Below are 16772 nucleotides of genomic sequence, written 5' to 3'. Positions count from 1 at the left end.
GGAGCTCCTAAGGTTTTAAATTTTGCATTCTTCATTTTCTGTGCATAAGGTAGAAGTCATTCATAACAAAACTTTTTTTTATTCCAATTCACTAAAATGGTATTCTAAAATTTTGTACCTTGATAATTGATATTTCTTGATAATTCCTTGACTGCTATTATGATTTTAGCATGTAATCTGGTTATTCAAAATATTTTATTTAATTAAACAACTTTTTCTTCCCCAGATTTGATCTTTCTGATAAGGATAACTTTTTCAGCAGTACAACAAGAAGCACAATAGTGAGTATTGAAATTACTGTATGGTCTAATTGAAGCCAATAATTTTTAAAATGCTTAACTTTTTGTATAGTTTAATTGAAATCAATTCGTGTGTATTATCACTTTGATAATGAACTTACTTCAAACTTTTGAACTTTGCGTAGATCCACACCACAACTTCAATATTTCTTTGAAAATCAAAACCTGCAGATATTCATTCTTGAGCAGAGACAGTAAAACGATAGGAAAGACTCAAAGTTGGGTAGTACTACAGAAAGAGAAACATTGACCATTTCTCTTTCTGTAGTTGCTGTATTGTTGAGATTTTTCCAGCATTTCCTGCTTTTGTTTCTACATTCCTTCTGCTTTCTGTGGCTAACTGAAGGAGTTGGATGTTTCACTAATGATCCACGGTCACAGGGGAAATTAAAGTGTAATATTGGTGCTAAGTCATTTTGCTTGTGGAAATCAAGTCTCCTGAGCATTGCACTGGTATAACTGAGAAGTACCTAGGCTAAACTGGAACGTGAATATACTTGCACTTTTTTTTGCAATCTGTCCTCTATTATGAACAATTTGGGTGTTTATGATTTGACAAGAATCTTCTCGGGGTAGCTAGGATTAGATCAAAGCTAAAGATGAGCTTAAAAAGAATGAGGTTGTCGTAGAAGCAAAACAAAATGCAGAAGCGCTTTGTGAAGTGTTTTGTTGCAGTAGTACAGTATATTGGTAGTACCACATTTCAAGTAATGTGTATTATTTTGGTTGCCCTGTCATAGGAAAGTCTTCATTAAACAGGAAAGAGTACTATGGAAGCTGCAGCAAGGCAAGATTTAACGTAACGTCCAGGCAAGGTCACTTTACAGATAAGTGTGTAGTCAGCCCAGGCAAGAGAGGTCTTTGAAGAACATAGCTTCTCCTTGTACAGGCGGGGGACCGGAGCCATTTGCCATACCCTAACAAATGAATAATGTAATCAAGAGATACGAGGCACGTGCCAACTAGGGGGCAATTACTTTAACTTCAAGGCTAATAGATTATAGTTTATGTGACTATTAACATCTGTTGTTGTAGTGTGAACGGTGATTGATTATGTAAGTATGGAATTTGTACATGCACAATGTCACCAACTGGTCAATATACAGATGCTGTAATCAATTTGGTATAAAAGTGGCATTTCTTTGTTCAGACTTCAGAACAGTGTGGTGACAGGGGCCACGATGTTCCTCTTGTGCACAAGTGAATAAACTGTGCTTGAAGAACAGGTGTGAGTTTTTTTCTTTTTTAGAGTCCAGTTAATCAGAAATGGAAGTACAAAGAAGAGTTACAAGGAGGCCAGCAGGACTTGAGAACCCGAGTTTATAAACAAGTGCTGTGAGGCCAAGAGCTGACCTTAAAAAGGTGTATAAATGCAGACTTTTTTTTCCCCAGAGAAGGAGAGCTAAATATCTAGAGGGGATAGGATGAGAGGTCAAAGATTTAACAGTCCTGATGAGACAACTTTATACACTCAGTGGTGCATAGCTGGACCATTTTCCAAGAGAAATGGTTAAGACTGGTACAATAATAACATTTTTTATAATTATATTCATAGGAGGGATTTAGTGGGATTGTGGGACAAATATAAACAAATGAGAAGAGTTTGTTGGGCACCATGGTGGGCACAGACAGGTTAGGCCAAAGGACCTGTTTCTTTGCCATATTACACTGCCTCTAGCTAGATGTGTGAAACAAACTGTCAGTGTGACTCAGCAGGTTCAGCCGAGAGAAACAGTTTAGTTGACCTTCTAATGTTCATCGAAGTTCAAAGGAAAAACTTATTATCAGAGTACATACACATCACCACATACAACCCTGAGATTCTTTTTCTGCAGGCATACTTGGCAAATCAGTAGACCAGTAACAGTAAACAGTAAACGTCAGGAACTGTAAACAATTCTTTCAGCATTTTTGAAGAATGTTGTCTCATTCCCACCCTATTTCTTTAAAAGAGAACTAGAACAACATCCATCTGGACTGACTGGTACCTGAAAGGATAGATTGATCTGTGGAAAATGTCTTCCTGCAACTTGTTTGTTACCACTCAGAGTTGGCAGGAAGTAAAAATAGACTCTGGCTGTTCCCCTTTGGGCCCAGTCTCTGTGGAAAATGGACCCATGAGAGTAAGGCACATCAGTTAGCAGTGGCAATATTTTTAGGAGTATTATTGATTTGGAGAGCAAACATCCCCATTTGGGCCTCCCATCTGAGACATCAGATTTAGCTGATTTGTAGAGGCAACCGTGAACTATTCAACCAATTGTAGGTGATGTTGCCTACTCTCCAAGATCTCATCCTGCAGAGCACATGAGATTTTTTCTTGGAAAGAGAGGAGGAATGTGGGAAAGATTCAACTGCACACAACACACGAAATGCACAAACACGAGATTCTGCCAATGCTCAATTGCCAATCAATTGAAATTTGTACTGTTAACTTGACAAGGAAGTCATGGTTGAACTTGTGCAAGCGAATTGGATTGGTTAAAATTGACATTGTGGTCTACACAGGGATCGCGGGCCGAGTTGATTCTTCCTGTGCTGTACTGTTTTGTGAAGTACAAAGTAGTAATGTAATGTGCATCCTGCAATATAGTTGAATCCACATGCTCTGGAAGTTGCTGGAGAAAATGCAGCAATTTTGGTTTGTGGTTGTCCCCTTGCTCCATCTTGGATAGGGTATTGTTGGAGATATCTACCATTGTAATTTTCCATTGTTAGTAATGTGGATAACATACCTTCAAACTTCAATGTTCAAAGTAAACTATGTATATGTCACCATATATTGCCCTGAGATTCATTTTCTTTTGGGCATTCACAGTAGTACAAAGAAATACAATAGAATCAATGGAAGAACTATACACAAGCAAAGATTGACAAACAAAGGGGGGGAATGAGAGACGTTGGTATGAGGAAAATTAACTTTGAACCAAAATATTTATTAGAAATGGAGAGCAGAAGTTTGAAATGTAAAGTGAATCTGGAACAAAAGAACTAAGATTTGCAACAGTGAAGAAGTTTTTGAGGGCATTCCAGGAAATCTAATCTGGTTGTCAAGGATGCTCTGGCTAGTGATGGAATGAACTCGGGCAATGTGCAAGATCCTACTGATGAAGTAGCAAAGGTTTTTTTAGAGATGGCATAGAGCTGAAGGAAGATGGAGGTTGGTGAGGGAGGTAAAGTGATCAATTCTAGGCACATCGGTCATAGAACTGGTAGACGGCTTCAGCTTTTGGGTTGTAGGAAAGACCATTTTTGTTGGGCAGGTATACAGCATGATCCCCATGACTTGCTATGGCCCAGGTCCAACAGTGGAGCTAGCGGTGATCTTATTAATTTTAAATGAATGTGTTTGTCTCTTACTGAGGCTATGATGTCAGTGTCCTAAATAATTGAGCTTCTCCAACATTGTGAGCTCTCCGATGTTACTGTTTGAATGGGTGGCATTTAACTTGTGTGAGTGTTTGTTTCAGGTGAATTGAATATTTTGGATTGTTATTGTTACTCTTTGCTTTACTTCCCATATGCTAAAAATTCAAGAAATTTCATGGAAAAACCATAATTCCATTATATAATGAATTATTGCATGATTTATTTCCAAGAATGGACTATAGGAAGACGAATCTCAGGGTTGTATACTGCATATATACTTTGATAATAAACATAATTTGAATCTTTGAATCAGTGTTTAAATGGACAAGTTGATAGGGTGGTTAAGAAGGTGTATGGAATGTTGGCCTTCATTAGTCAGGGGACTGAACTCAAGAACCATGAGGTAATGTTGCTGCTCCATAAAACTGGTTGGACCAGACTTCATTTCTGGTCACCTCATTATAGGAAAGATGTGGAAGCTTTAGAGAGGGTGCAGAGGAGCTTTACTAGGATGCAACACAGACCTGTGGGACGGGTTGAGTGATCTAGAGCTACTCACTTTGGAATGAAGGAGAATGAGAGGTGACTTGGTAGAGGTGTACCAGATGATAAGAGTGGATAGCCAGAAGCTTCTTCAAGGGTGGAATGGCTAATCTACTGTAAAGGGGCGTAATTTTAAGGTGATAGGAGGAAAATATAGGGGTATGTCAGACACGAGAGAAAATCTGCAAATGCTGGAAATCCAAGCAACACACACAAAATGCTGGAGGAACTCCACAGGTCAGGCAGCATCTATGGAACAAAGTACAGTCAACGTTTCAGACCAAAACCCTTCAGTAGGACTGGAGGGAAAAAAGCTGAGGAGTAGATGTCTACTCTTCAGCATTTCTCCTCCAGTCCTGCTGAAGGGTTACGGCCCGAAATGTCGACTGTACTCTTTTTCATTGATGCTATCTGGCCTTTTGGGGTATTCTAAGGTAGTTTTCCACCGTGTGGTAGGTGCATGGAACACACTGGCAGGGGTGATGATAAAAGGCCCATTCATCAGGGACATTTAAGAGACTTGGGCACATAAATGATTTAAAAAGGGTGGCCAATGGAGGAGGGAAGACTTAGATTGGTCTTGGAGTAGTTTAAAAGTTTAGAACAACGTTGTGGGCTGAAAGGCTTGTCCTGTGCTGTTCTATGTTGTAAACAAACCCAATACTGACTGTACTACGAGATGTGCCAGAGTTAACTCCATGAATGCAATTGCTTACAGAAGTTTGAATAGTTAAACGTTACCTCTGGAAATAACCTCATTCAAAATTAATTATGGGCAACTGTTTAGCACCCAGTCAGAATTCAAAGTGCATGATTATGGAGGGGAAAAAATTTGAAGGGGTGAGACAATTGGAGTTATTTTGAAACTATTTAATATATTGGTGTGTTTTTGTACCATATTATCCCTGCAAAAATGAATGAAGCAGAGATTGTGCAGGATGCTATGCTGATAGGATGTGGAGAAGATGTTCTCCTATAATGGAGGAGCCTAGGACCAAAGGACACAGTCTCAGAATAGAGCGACGTCTGTTTAGAACGGAGATGAGAAGGAATTACTTCAGCCAGACCATAATGAGTCTCTGGAATTTGTTGCCACAGGTGGCTGTGGAGACCAAGTCATTGGTATATTTAAAGTGGAGGTCGAAGGTATCAAAGGTTTCAGGAAGGAGACGAGGAAAATGGTGTTGAGAGCAATGATGGAATGGTGGAGCAGACTTGATGGGCCAAATGACTTAATTCTGCTTCTATGCCTTATGATCATATGGTCTTGTGATACTAACACTAATAAGACTTCGGTGCTGTGAAAAGGAAGCAATTTCTATTTCCCAGAATTGTAAAGAAGCTCATTAATGTTGTATTTAATTTGCGCCCCTGCAGAGATGATTGGTAAATACTTAGTTCAGTTGCTCTTATCGCACAAAATTCCCATGACAAGTATGCTATAATGTTTTATCATTTGGCAAATCAAAGAGTTCCTTATGAGTATTATAACCTAAGGAAATCAAGAAATAAGTATGTTAATTACGAACAAATCAAATGATTTTATTTACTTGACTTTGGAGGCAAGCACCTACTGTGGGCTTTCACTTCACTGGTGGTCAAACAGCCCAGTCTAAACTGCAGGGATTGCAATGCAAAAATATCGTCTGATACTCCAATGCCACACTTGGGGCTGTAATATTGCAACCAAATGAGATTTTCAGCTGAGATCCCACCTGCATCCTTGGGTGGCAATGAGAGTCCATGGACGAGTTTATATCAAGAAGAATGGGGAGGGGGCATCTCATTGAACCTACAGAATATTAAAAGGCCTAGATAGAGCAGACATGGACAGTATATTCCCAATAGTGGAAGAGTCTAGGAGCGGAGAGCACAGCCTCAAAATACAAGTATTCAGTTAGAACGGAGATGAGAAATTTCTTTAGCCAGGGGGAGGAGAATCTGTGGAATTCATTGCCTTAGACAGGGAAAATTAAATCAGCTGTGATCAAGTAACAGAGCAGACTGGATGGGCCAAACGGCCTAATTCTGCTCCTATGTCTTACTGTCCTATGGTCTTATTTTGAAGGAGAGATGTCGCTCATGTCCTGGGAATGCATCTGGTACTCAACAAGATAACGTTCTTAAGCTTACTGCAAACAAATTCACTACAGCACTTCCGACATCACACAACTTTGAGTGACGGCACCTCAGAAATATTTTCTTTTAAAACCAAGAAGCTTGTTGCAACATTCCTAAAGGGATGTGACTGGCATTGTGGAATTGTAAGTTTGTTCTTGTTGGAACTCAGTTGCTTTTCTGTTTTCCACCCTCCTTGCCCCACATAAGTACTCCCTGTACTTTGGTGTAAAGACTCAAACAATAACAAGGGTTATTTTCTTGGTTCTTGAGCTTATACTCAGAAGCACGCTGTAAAAGAAGTTCCGTTCACAACAAAAACCATCGTGCTTCATTGTCTCTTGCAAGAGCATTAATTAAATGGGAGTAATTGTTTCTCATTAAGCATGTGGGAAATGCCAGGAGACACATTTTCCATCCACATGGAATATCTCCTTTGAAGGAGTTGCTTGGTTTTTGTTTCATCAGCTGCCAAATTAAGACAAGCCACTTGGACCAGTGTCATTATTATCCAGGGTTGTTTGCCTCATTCACTTTCTGGTAAATACACAACAGTGGGTTACAAGGCACCTTGAGATTATAACAATGAGTCTGGGTCAGACTGAGTTTTGATTAAGGCCAACTAATGAGTCTCTGAAGGTGGACACATTTAAAACTTAAATGCCTGCAAACCAAGGTGATGCTTGAGCTATCTTAAAATAGTCACTGATGTGATAAGTGCAGAAATCTTCTCACAAGGAGAGGCAGTATTTGGCAATTTTGACCTCCCTCTTTACCCTGTTGCATCCTACTTCCAAAGAGGTGTGACAAATACAGTTCTGTGCTCATATATATAGCTAGGTTGCCTAAGATTTTTGACCAGTATTGTATTGGTCAACGTGGAGTGAAGGATGAGTTTGTAAGTCTGGTGGGAGCAAAGGATGGTGGCAATGGTGACGGTGGAGTGCCACAGGAGGGGTGTGGATGAGGTGGCAGAGGGGGAGTGCTGGGTGCTGGGGTGGAGGGAGGGATGGCACAGGTGCAGACACACACAGCCAGGCAAGGTCATTTGATTCCAAACAATTGGTTTATTGATTATTACAGAATGTTTCCCTGGTGCTTTCCACTCTCTCACCTCTCCCTTTCCCTATTCTCAACCATGATTCTCCTCTCCCTGCCCCTGTGCTTCCCATTCTCAGTCCACAATAGAGACCCATTATCAGAATCGGGTTTACCATCACTCACATATGTCATGAATTTTGTTTTTTTTCTTTTGCAGCAGCAGTACACAATACATAAAATTATACAGGACTGTTCAGATATCTGAGGCACCCTAGCTTAAGACTTCTGCACAGTACTGTACATCTTGGGAACTTTTCACTGGCTATAGGGCAATTGAGCAAAGGACAGGTGAATCATCTGGTGGGCCATAATCTGCCCTTAGTGCTCAAACACTGAAAATCTGGAAAAAATGGAGATACTTAGTTGGTGTAACTTCTGCTGTGCCTTCTGTTGAAAGACTAGGGCATAGAACAAGATTCTTTGTGGAAAGAGAGAGGTCTGGAGAAAAAGAGAGATGAATTTAGATGGAGACAATCAAAATTGGAAGTACTTCATAGACACAAGAGTTTCTGCAGATGTTGTAAATCCAGAGCATCGCACCTAAAATGCTGAAAGGATTCCGGTCAGGGAGCATCTGTGGAAAGGGTTAAACATTTCGGGCTGAGACCCTTCATCAGGACTGGCAGGTTCATTTCTTTCTGCCTAATTTCCACTCTGAATACCATCGTTCATTACTTGCCTTTTGGACCTGACGAATTCTTCTAACATCTGGGTCCACCTATCACCTGTCAGATCTTGCTCCACCATTTCTTTCTTCCCCCCCCCCCAACATCTCATACCTGCTATCTTGCCTCCTTCCAGTCCTGAGAAGGAGTCTTGACCTGAAATGTCGACTGTCCACTTCCCTGCATTGATGCTACCTGACCAGCTGAGTTCCTCATTTGTGTTGTTCTTGTATCAGTATCGTGTATTCAGAATAAATAAGATGTCTGGATCAAACCAATGGAATTGATTGGAAAGCCTTGGATGTCACTTGGCTTGTGGCAAAGAGAATGGTCAGTGGGCGTTAGTGTGGGTTCTTGACCTCTTCCGTATGCATTTATTTTTAGCTTTCTGTTGAGAACGCATTGAGAAAATTGTCCTGAGCCATTTTGCAGCTCAGTTTGGCAGCAAGGATCATCTAGTCTCTAAGAAGCAAAGTGCATACTGTTAATGAAAATAGTTCTTTTTACTCTTATTGTGATTTACAGATTACAATCAGAAAAATTGTTAATTGAGATTTAACAGTTTGTCTTTTTTCAAGCAATGCTGCAATTACTTGGCTTCCATCTTTCGTGATTAGATGTTATACTTTCATTGTTTAAGGCAGGGGTTTGCAGCCATGGACCCCTCTGTTAATGGTAGGGGTCCATGGCATTAATAAAGGTAGGGAACCCCTGGTTATAGTATCCTCTCTCTGGACATGTTGTCTGTCCTCTCTGGGTATCAGTAATTCATATTCTGCAGGCAGTATGTCATAACTGATTAATTTCCATGTTTGCTCTGCTAAGCTTTGAACGGACAGTTTTTCTTCACTTGCCTTGCCATCCTTTGGCCATCCTCATTTGGCCAAAGCTGTGCCTCGCTTATTACTCATCAGCTTAGGCTGCTTGCATTCTCTGCCATTTTTCACCTGTCTCAACGCTATCGCTTTCTTACAGAATTTTAAGGTCTTCTGTAAACCTGTACATTCAAACACTTCAAGGGTGTATAATAAGAACTCATTTACAAATCATAAAACAACTCAAAATGAACAATTTGACCTACTTTCTTGTCAAAACAATTTTACATGTGCTCTCTTGCCTTCTTCACCTTTGCTGCAGGTCTGCTTAAGAATATTCTGGCATCTTCCCCCTTCCTTTCCATTCCCGATGAAAGGTCGCAATCCAAAACATAGACTGTTTATTTCTCTCCATAGATGCTGCCTGATCTGCTGAGTTCCTCCAGCATCTTATCTGTGTTGCTCTGGATTTACAACATCGGCAGAACCTCTGTTTCTGCTCAGAGTGGAAATAAGTTGCATCGCAAATAATATTTAGATGTCACTTTCTTTACACACACACGATGTTATGTGTTTCTTCCTCATTCGCATAAACGTTATTAAACTTCTCGAGTCTCATTTTGGGCTAGGTTCTGTAGCCTGCCATTTTTCTGTGTTTCCCAGTATCTGACCAGGCTCAAAGTATTCCCTAGTGCATATTATTCTGAACCTTCACTGAAGGTTTCAAATATAAATACTTTGTGTACAAGCTCCTTTTATATTTAACAAAAATCTCTCAAGTTGCTGAAGTTCAATTAATATAGTGATTTCCAAGCAATGTGGAATATTGGGTGAGACTAGAACTAGAGGTCATGGGTTAAGGGTGAAAGGAACATGGGGGAAATGTCTTCATTCAGGGGGTGATGAGGATGTGGAACAAGGTGCCAGCAGAAGTGGTGGCTGTGGATTTGATTTCAAGATTTTTTAAGAGAAGTTTGGATAACTACATGGATGGGAGGGCTATGGTCTAGGTGCAGGTTGAAGGTACTGTGCAGAATAACAGTTTGGCACAAAGGGCCTGTTCCTGTGCTGTAATGTTCTATGACTAGATTTTGACTCCCAGATATCAACAATATTCAGTGAAGCTTGTACTGTAATCATTGTTAACTGATCTGTAATTTGGTTTAATGCATCTTTTATCCTGATAACAATTTGAGACACTGCTTTTTAATAGCCAATTTATTAATAGCCAGATTAATAGCTGCTTTATTACTAGCTCCCTCTTCTATGTCAGGGGTTCTCAATCTTGGTCTATGGACCCCCTGTTTAATTATATTAGTCCATGGCATAAAAATATGTTGGGAAACCTTGTTCTATGAAGAGAAATGATGTACTAATCCATTAGAAGGTTATAATCTTGAGAGTTGTAACTGAGAACATAAAACCCATCACATTTCTCCTCTATGCTATTTTCTTGCCCTTTTACAAGGCAACAAGTACCTCTGTGTCTCCAGGTTCTACTCACTTCTCAGAAATAAGGGAAGCTTGCATTTTATAGTGCTTCTGGTTAATGAAGTATCCCTGAAGTGTGTTCACTGACATGTTACAATCATTTTGCATTCTACGAGTTGGAACAGCACCGTAGTTTATCGGCCTATTGCTTAACGGGTAACAAGTTTGATTTCTGGTGCTCCCTGTGGGGAGTTTGTGTGTTCTCCCTGTGGCCGTGTGGGTTTCCTCCAAGTGTTCCAGTTTCCTCCCAGATTCCAAGGATGTGTGGGATGGGGGTGGGGGGAGGATTGGCGAGCATTGGGCTTGCTGTATTGGTGCTGGAGCGTGGCAGCACTTGCAGGCTGCCCAGTACAGTTATCACTGATTTGATTTGCCACATATGATGCATTTCCCTGCAAGTTTGGATATACATGTGACAAATAAAACCGAGCTTTTTGTAAACGGCAACATGTTGGTGATCCCAAGTGTTCATTAGGGGTTAGATATTGGCCAGAATAATGTGATGCCTTTCCCGCTCTTCAAAGCAATGCCTTCATTTGCAACAAGGTCTGTACATCAAAATTCATTTGACAGTCTGTGCAGTTTCCCTTCATCATTGCAATCACGATGTTGTTGTTTTTGGCACGCTCTACTCTCTGGAGTGAGACTTGATTTGACCCAATGGGATGGGACTTGAGCCTGCGTCCTTCTGAATCATTTGCCAGCTGATCCATGGCTGATGTGGGAAGTGAAGTTAACCTTTTATTCCACCCACACAACTCCTCCCTCCCCCCACTTACACTCAGCAGTTTTCCCATCAGCTTTTGTCAACAGACTTGGATTAGAAAGTTTCTCAATGTTGTGAATGGAGCATCTTTTCAAGAAGAAATTTTGCCTTGGAAGAAATGGTGACTGTCTCAATTTGATAGGAACTTCTGATTATGATCCAAGTTTGTTTCTGTCCCACACAGCTACTAATTTCTAAATATATCTCCCTCCTGCCCCAACGTCTCCATTCTGAGGATACATGGGTCACTTTGTTGATGATATACCAGGTCTAGTAGTATCACCGTCTTGCTGTTGTCAGTGGCTCAGTCCTTGACACACCTTCAGAGGATGGTGGGGGTGGGGAGAGGTGGTATTTAAAACTGATCTTCAAATGCAAATGTTTACTTTTGTAATTTTTAACCTCACAAACTACTGGTATTATCCCATTGGCTAACTGGTGATTTGCTGAATAGATTTAACTTATGCATTTTTTTAATGTATCCAAATATTAAGCTTGCTCATGTTAATGCTAAACTGTGCAAATTATACAGTAAATTTGCTTGTATTTTAAAAATTACAAATATTGGAACTGGGGAGGAAAACTTAATACAAAACTATTTACTTAAAAATTCACCTTGTAAACATGCAGAGTCAAGTTCAAAATTAAAATTGCCTCTACATTTTAATTTTTAAAGATTTTTGACTTTTAAGTTTTAATGTCATGTGGATGTCATAGGTAATGCTAGCACTTATCATCCAAGCCTCGCTGCTGTGGTAGTTCAGGGGGACATTTAAGAGTCACCACTACTGGTGAGCTTGGAGTTCCATATATGCCAGCCAGGGTAAGGATGGTATTGCCTCCCCCAATAGGAAGACTGGTTGTTTCATTATTACATTTGCAAAAAGAATCTTCTTAAAATTATAACTTCAATAACTTGAGTTTAGATTCCCTAGCTACAATAGTGGGATTTGAACTTCTCAAGAAATCAGTAGTTCAAATTCAACTTTAATTGTCATTCAACCATACATGAATATCCATGAATACAGCCAAACAAAAGTGTTATTTAGATTGAGGACAAGCAGTCCTCTTTTATTGTCATTTAATAATGCATGCATTAAGAAATGATACAATGTTCCTCCAGTATGATATCACAGAAACACAAGACAAACCAAGACTGAAAAACTGACAGAAACCACATAATTATAACATATAGTTACAACAGTGCAAAGCAATACCGTAATTTGATAAAGAACAGACCATGGGCATGGTAAAAAAACAAAGTCTCAAAGACTCTCGAAAGTCCCATCATCTCACGCAGACGGTAGAAGGAAGAAAAACTCTCCCTGCCATGAACCTCCAGCGCCGCAAACTTGCCGATGCAGCACCCTGGAAGCACCCAACCACAGCCGACTCCTGAGTCCATCCGAAAACTTCGAGCCTGCAGCACTGAGCACCATCTCTGCCGAGCGCTTCCACCCCAGCCCCGGAAACAGGCATTAGGCAAAGCCGAAGATCTGGGGCCTTCCCCTCCAGAGATTCTCGATCGCACAGTAGCAGCAGCAGCGAAGCAGGCATTTCAGAAGTTTCTCCAGATGTTCTCCCGTGCTTCTCATGTCTGTCTCCATCAAATCATGATTGTGCACGGTACCTACTTAACAAATACCGATATCATTTCGGAGCGGCCGCGTGCGCTGCGTTGCGCCGCCATCTTCTCCTCCCCAGGGCAAGGTACAAAAATAACAGTACCAGTAGTTATATAAGCACAAGCCACATAGTAGGCACGTACAAGGTATCAATAAACACAGTCACAAAAAAGAAAATATAGTCCAAGATCCCGAGTCATGAATGTTGCAGCAGTCTGAAGTCGAATGCAATATGGCTTGTCTTCTGCTGAGCCAACACTGGGGACAGCACCAACTCCAGCTTGGAGTCACACTGCCCCCAGCACTCCAGTGGAGCACCCTGATTGCAATGCCTCCCTCCTGGTTGGCTGTACATAGGCAAGACCATGGTTTGAGGCCTAATCCTTGCTATGACCGAGGCCATGCAGCTGTCCCACCACCCACCAATAAATCAGTGAATCAGACTTGCAGCATTGCACACTGGCAATGTCAAACAGGATCTTACAATCACAAGTAAGAAGGGACTAAGACGATCACTCACTGTTAGACTGCACATTGCCTTCATGCACCGAATTCTCCAATGCTCTCTGACACAGGCAGCAACACAATCTACACCAAGTCCAGCTCCTTTAGTTTTTCCACCAATGAGCAAAACGCTGATGCGGTAGACCTGCAATACTTTAGGTGCTTAATATCCCCCAGGGTCTTGTGATTTTAAAAAAAAATACATTTTTAAAAAAAAAAAGCACCTTTGGTTGGCTCCTTCAAAGCCGCTGAGATCGAACACAATGCCATCTTACCAGAAAAGCACGACTCACTTCATTACTATGGTACTTCTGCTGTATTTAATACAAACTATAGATAAAATTGCATTAATTCATCAGGGTGTTGATTTCAGTGGCAAGGTTATTGTTTGTTGCCAGCCTTTAAATGACTTCACCATGGTCGGTCACTGTTTCTATTGCAGAGGTTAGTTAAGAGTCATCCATGTTGCTCCGTATCTGGACTGGGTAGGAATTCAAGAAATTATGGATCTGTACACCCAGATCCCTTTGGGGCAGAGCAGAGGGATTTGAAAATACAGATCCATTGTTCCCTGACAGGTAGATAGGGTCATAAAGAGAGCTTTTGTCACATTGGTCTTCATAAAATAGGGCAGTGAATATTGGATGTTAGGTTGAAGTTGCATAAGGCATTGAAGCCAAATTTGGAATATTGAGTGCAGCTCTGGTCACCTACCTACAGGAATGTTATCAATAAGATTGAAAGAGTGCAGAGAAGATTTGCAAGGATATTGCCAGGACTTGAGGACCTGAGTTACAGGGAAAGGTTGAATAGGTTAGGACTTACTAACCCTAACCTGTACGTCTTTGGAATGCAGGAGGAAAATGAGCAGCAGGATGAAATCCACAAGATCACAGGAAGAACGTACAATCTCCTTACAGACAGTGGTGTATATTGAACCCTGATCTTACAGCTGGCATGGTGAAGCATTACGCTAACAACTATGGGTTGGGATCATTTAGAGTTATTTAGATCATTTCCCCATGTCATCAAACAACAAGACATGGGAAATTTGCTTCTAAATATGCATACATTTTCTAACACTGCTTCGATGTTGCTCAGAGTTTACCAAGTATACTGTTGCAATTGAAAAGCACCTGCTTGGTCATCGGAGTTGTACCTTGATTTCTTGATGTAACAAATATTCTGACACCCTTTACAACCAGGAGAAAAATAATTAATAATGTAGTTTCACCATGAAGTATCAACTTTCTCTTTTTCTCTCCCAGGTTTATGAAATTTTAAAAAGGACAACCTGCACCAAAGCCAAATACAGCATGGGTAAAACAGATTTGCTTCCTAATCTTCATCGTAAGATGCATGCCCATAAAGATTGATAATAAACTTGACATAGTAGTAAATCTGTTGTGAAGTTAGGCACGAGTAGATAACACCAAAGATGCAGCTTGCTCAGCACTTCTGCCCAGATGAACATCCAACCCCAGTCTGGCATTATTAGTCTCTATCCACATTCTTGGTGCACAGTTTAAAAAATTTAAGTGGCTTGTCTGATTATTTTGCAATTTATTTCTTTGCATTTAGATGATCAAAAAAGAAATTTTGTATTTAAGCACTTTTTTTCGGCAATTGATGCATTTGCTGTTAGATTTTCCTTGCATTCTCCAATGACAAAACTCAGAGTTGTAATCTGTACACATCCTTTGATAACAAAATGTGTTGTGAACTGAAACCAGCATTTTTTTTTTGATGTAGGGATCACCAGTCTTCTTGCCAGTGGAGTTTATGTTGCAGCCTATCCTTTACATGACGTAAGTAATATTAATCCGTAATACATGCCAAGGACAAGAAAATGTTACAACATTATGATACAAGTGTGTTGAGTGAGGGAGACTTGTTAATGCACTCTAGTCTTTTTGATAACATTGCATTTCATGTGTTGTGTTTGCAATAAGTAGCAATGCAATGTACAAGTAGAAATTCTAAATCTTCTTTCTAAATATGTTTCATATTTTTGGTAAAATTCATTTTTGCATTTAAGAACATGAAACATTGCCGCACAATACAGTCCCTTCAGTCCACAATATTGTGCCGACCTTTTACCGTACTCCAAGATTAATCTAACCCTTTCCTCCGATGGAGTCCTTCATTATTCCAGCATCCATGTGCCTATCTAAGAGTTTTTAAAATATCCCTATTGTGTTTGCCTCTACCACCACCCCTGGCAAGGCATTCCATGCACCCATTGCTCTCTGTGTGATTTTTATAAAAAAAAAACACTTACCTCTGACATCCTCTCTGAACTTTCCTCCAATCACCTCAAAGTTATGCCTCCTGGTATTAGCCATTAAGAGGCAGAACTGGAGAGGTCGATTGAGCAGATGAATTTTGGAGACAATAGTGTGACCTTTCAGTGTTAACATCCTTGCTTTTGGAATTGACAACCTAGCCACCCTTTTGGTAATAGATACTTTTTGGTGGTTCTCCATCGTGTGCGACGATGACAGGAAACCTGTGCGGGAGAGTTTTTAAGAATGGAAAGGCTGTTGCGCTAGAGCAGTTCCAATCTCTCAACCTCAGAGGTCTGGGTCCAGTCGGACGAATAAGCATCACATACTGGCGTCATCTTTGGTTGCAGCTGATGACCATGACATCTTCTGTGCCTCGTCATGCCCTTCGCTCTCCACAGAGCATTGCAGATCTGCCTTCCTGGCCATTGGATCTCACTGTAGATCCATTTGCCCAGTCCACCAGAGCTGACTTCACATGCCAGGACAGGTGTGTCCCAATCGCAGCAGGGTATGAAGCTGCCGGCTACCATCACCTGATTTAGCCTGCCTGTTGAAACTGTGTGCTTGGGTGTGGCCGCTGTCACCACAAACAGCTTCTTGAAGCCATAGGTGAGAGCTGAATGTGCGGTGGCGACCAAAGGTGAATGAGCTGTTCCAGAATGGACATGACAAGCCCCTTCACCAGAGGTGCTACCCCTCCCTGGAAACCCCATACACCCCAAACACATTTTATTGGATGGCTTTTATGCAAAGGGCAAATTCTCTTGTCCTGCTTATGATGGGAATCCCTGGTGTCGTCTGGATAATTTGCCTCTTGTTTCTCTACTGTTTAAAAAGAAAACAGTGTTTTGGATTTGATCTAATAGATGATTTTGGAGTCAAAATATTCAACAGGTCGGGCAACATCTGTTGGGAACCTGATCTGCTGAGCCGTTCCAGCAGCCTTTTTGTTTCAGGTTGATGGGGGCTGCCATGTTGTGCATCCAATTTCTCCCAGATTCTTTTATATTTCTCTAATTGCTCTCCATCCATTAATTGGATTATCTTCATCCCAGCCATTCCCTTTTATTCTCCCCAGTCTTCCTTCTCGGCAGCTTAACTGGCTAATACCTGGGGGCATAACTTCAAGGTGATTGCAGGAGAGTAGAGGGGGGAACATCAGAGGTAAGTATTCTACACAGAGAGTGG

The 16772-nt window shown here is 40.8% G+C and overlaps 1 protein-coding gene across 1 annotated transcript in view; it reads left to right on the top strand.

Moving 5' to 3' along the window:
- ano1a (anoctamin 1, calcium activated chloride channel a) overlaps positions 1 to 16772 on the top strand; it is a 295780-nt gene that overhangs the window by 113877 nt on the left and 165131 nt on the right. Inside the window, exons 7-9 of the mRNA XM_063061696.1 lie at positions 227 to 281; positions 14565 to 14616; positions 15049 to 15104. Of these exons, the coding sequence (XP_062917766.1) occupies positions 227 to 281; positions 14565 to 14616; positions 15049 to 15104 (163 nt within the window). The remainder of the gene's footprint in view (positions 1 to 226; positions 282 to 14564; positions 14617 to 15048; positions 15105 to 16772) is intronic.

Source organism: Mobula hypostoma, chromosome 11 (genome assembly GCF_963921235.1).
Source record: "Mobula hypostoma chromosome 11, sMobHyp1.1, whole genome shotgun sequence".
NCBI lineage: Eukaryota > Metazoa > Chordata > Chondrichthyes > Myliobatiformes > Myliobatidae > Mobula > Mobula hypostoma.
This window is presented reverse-complemented; position numbering and strand designations above follow the sequence as displayed.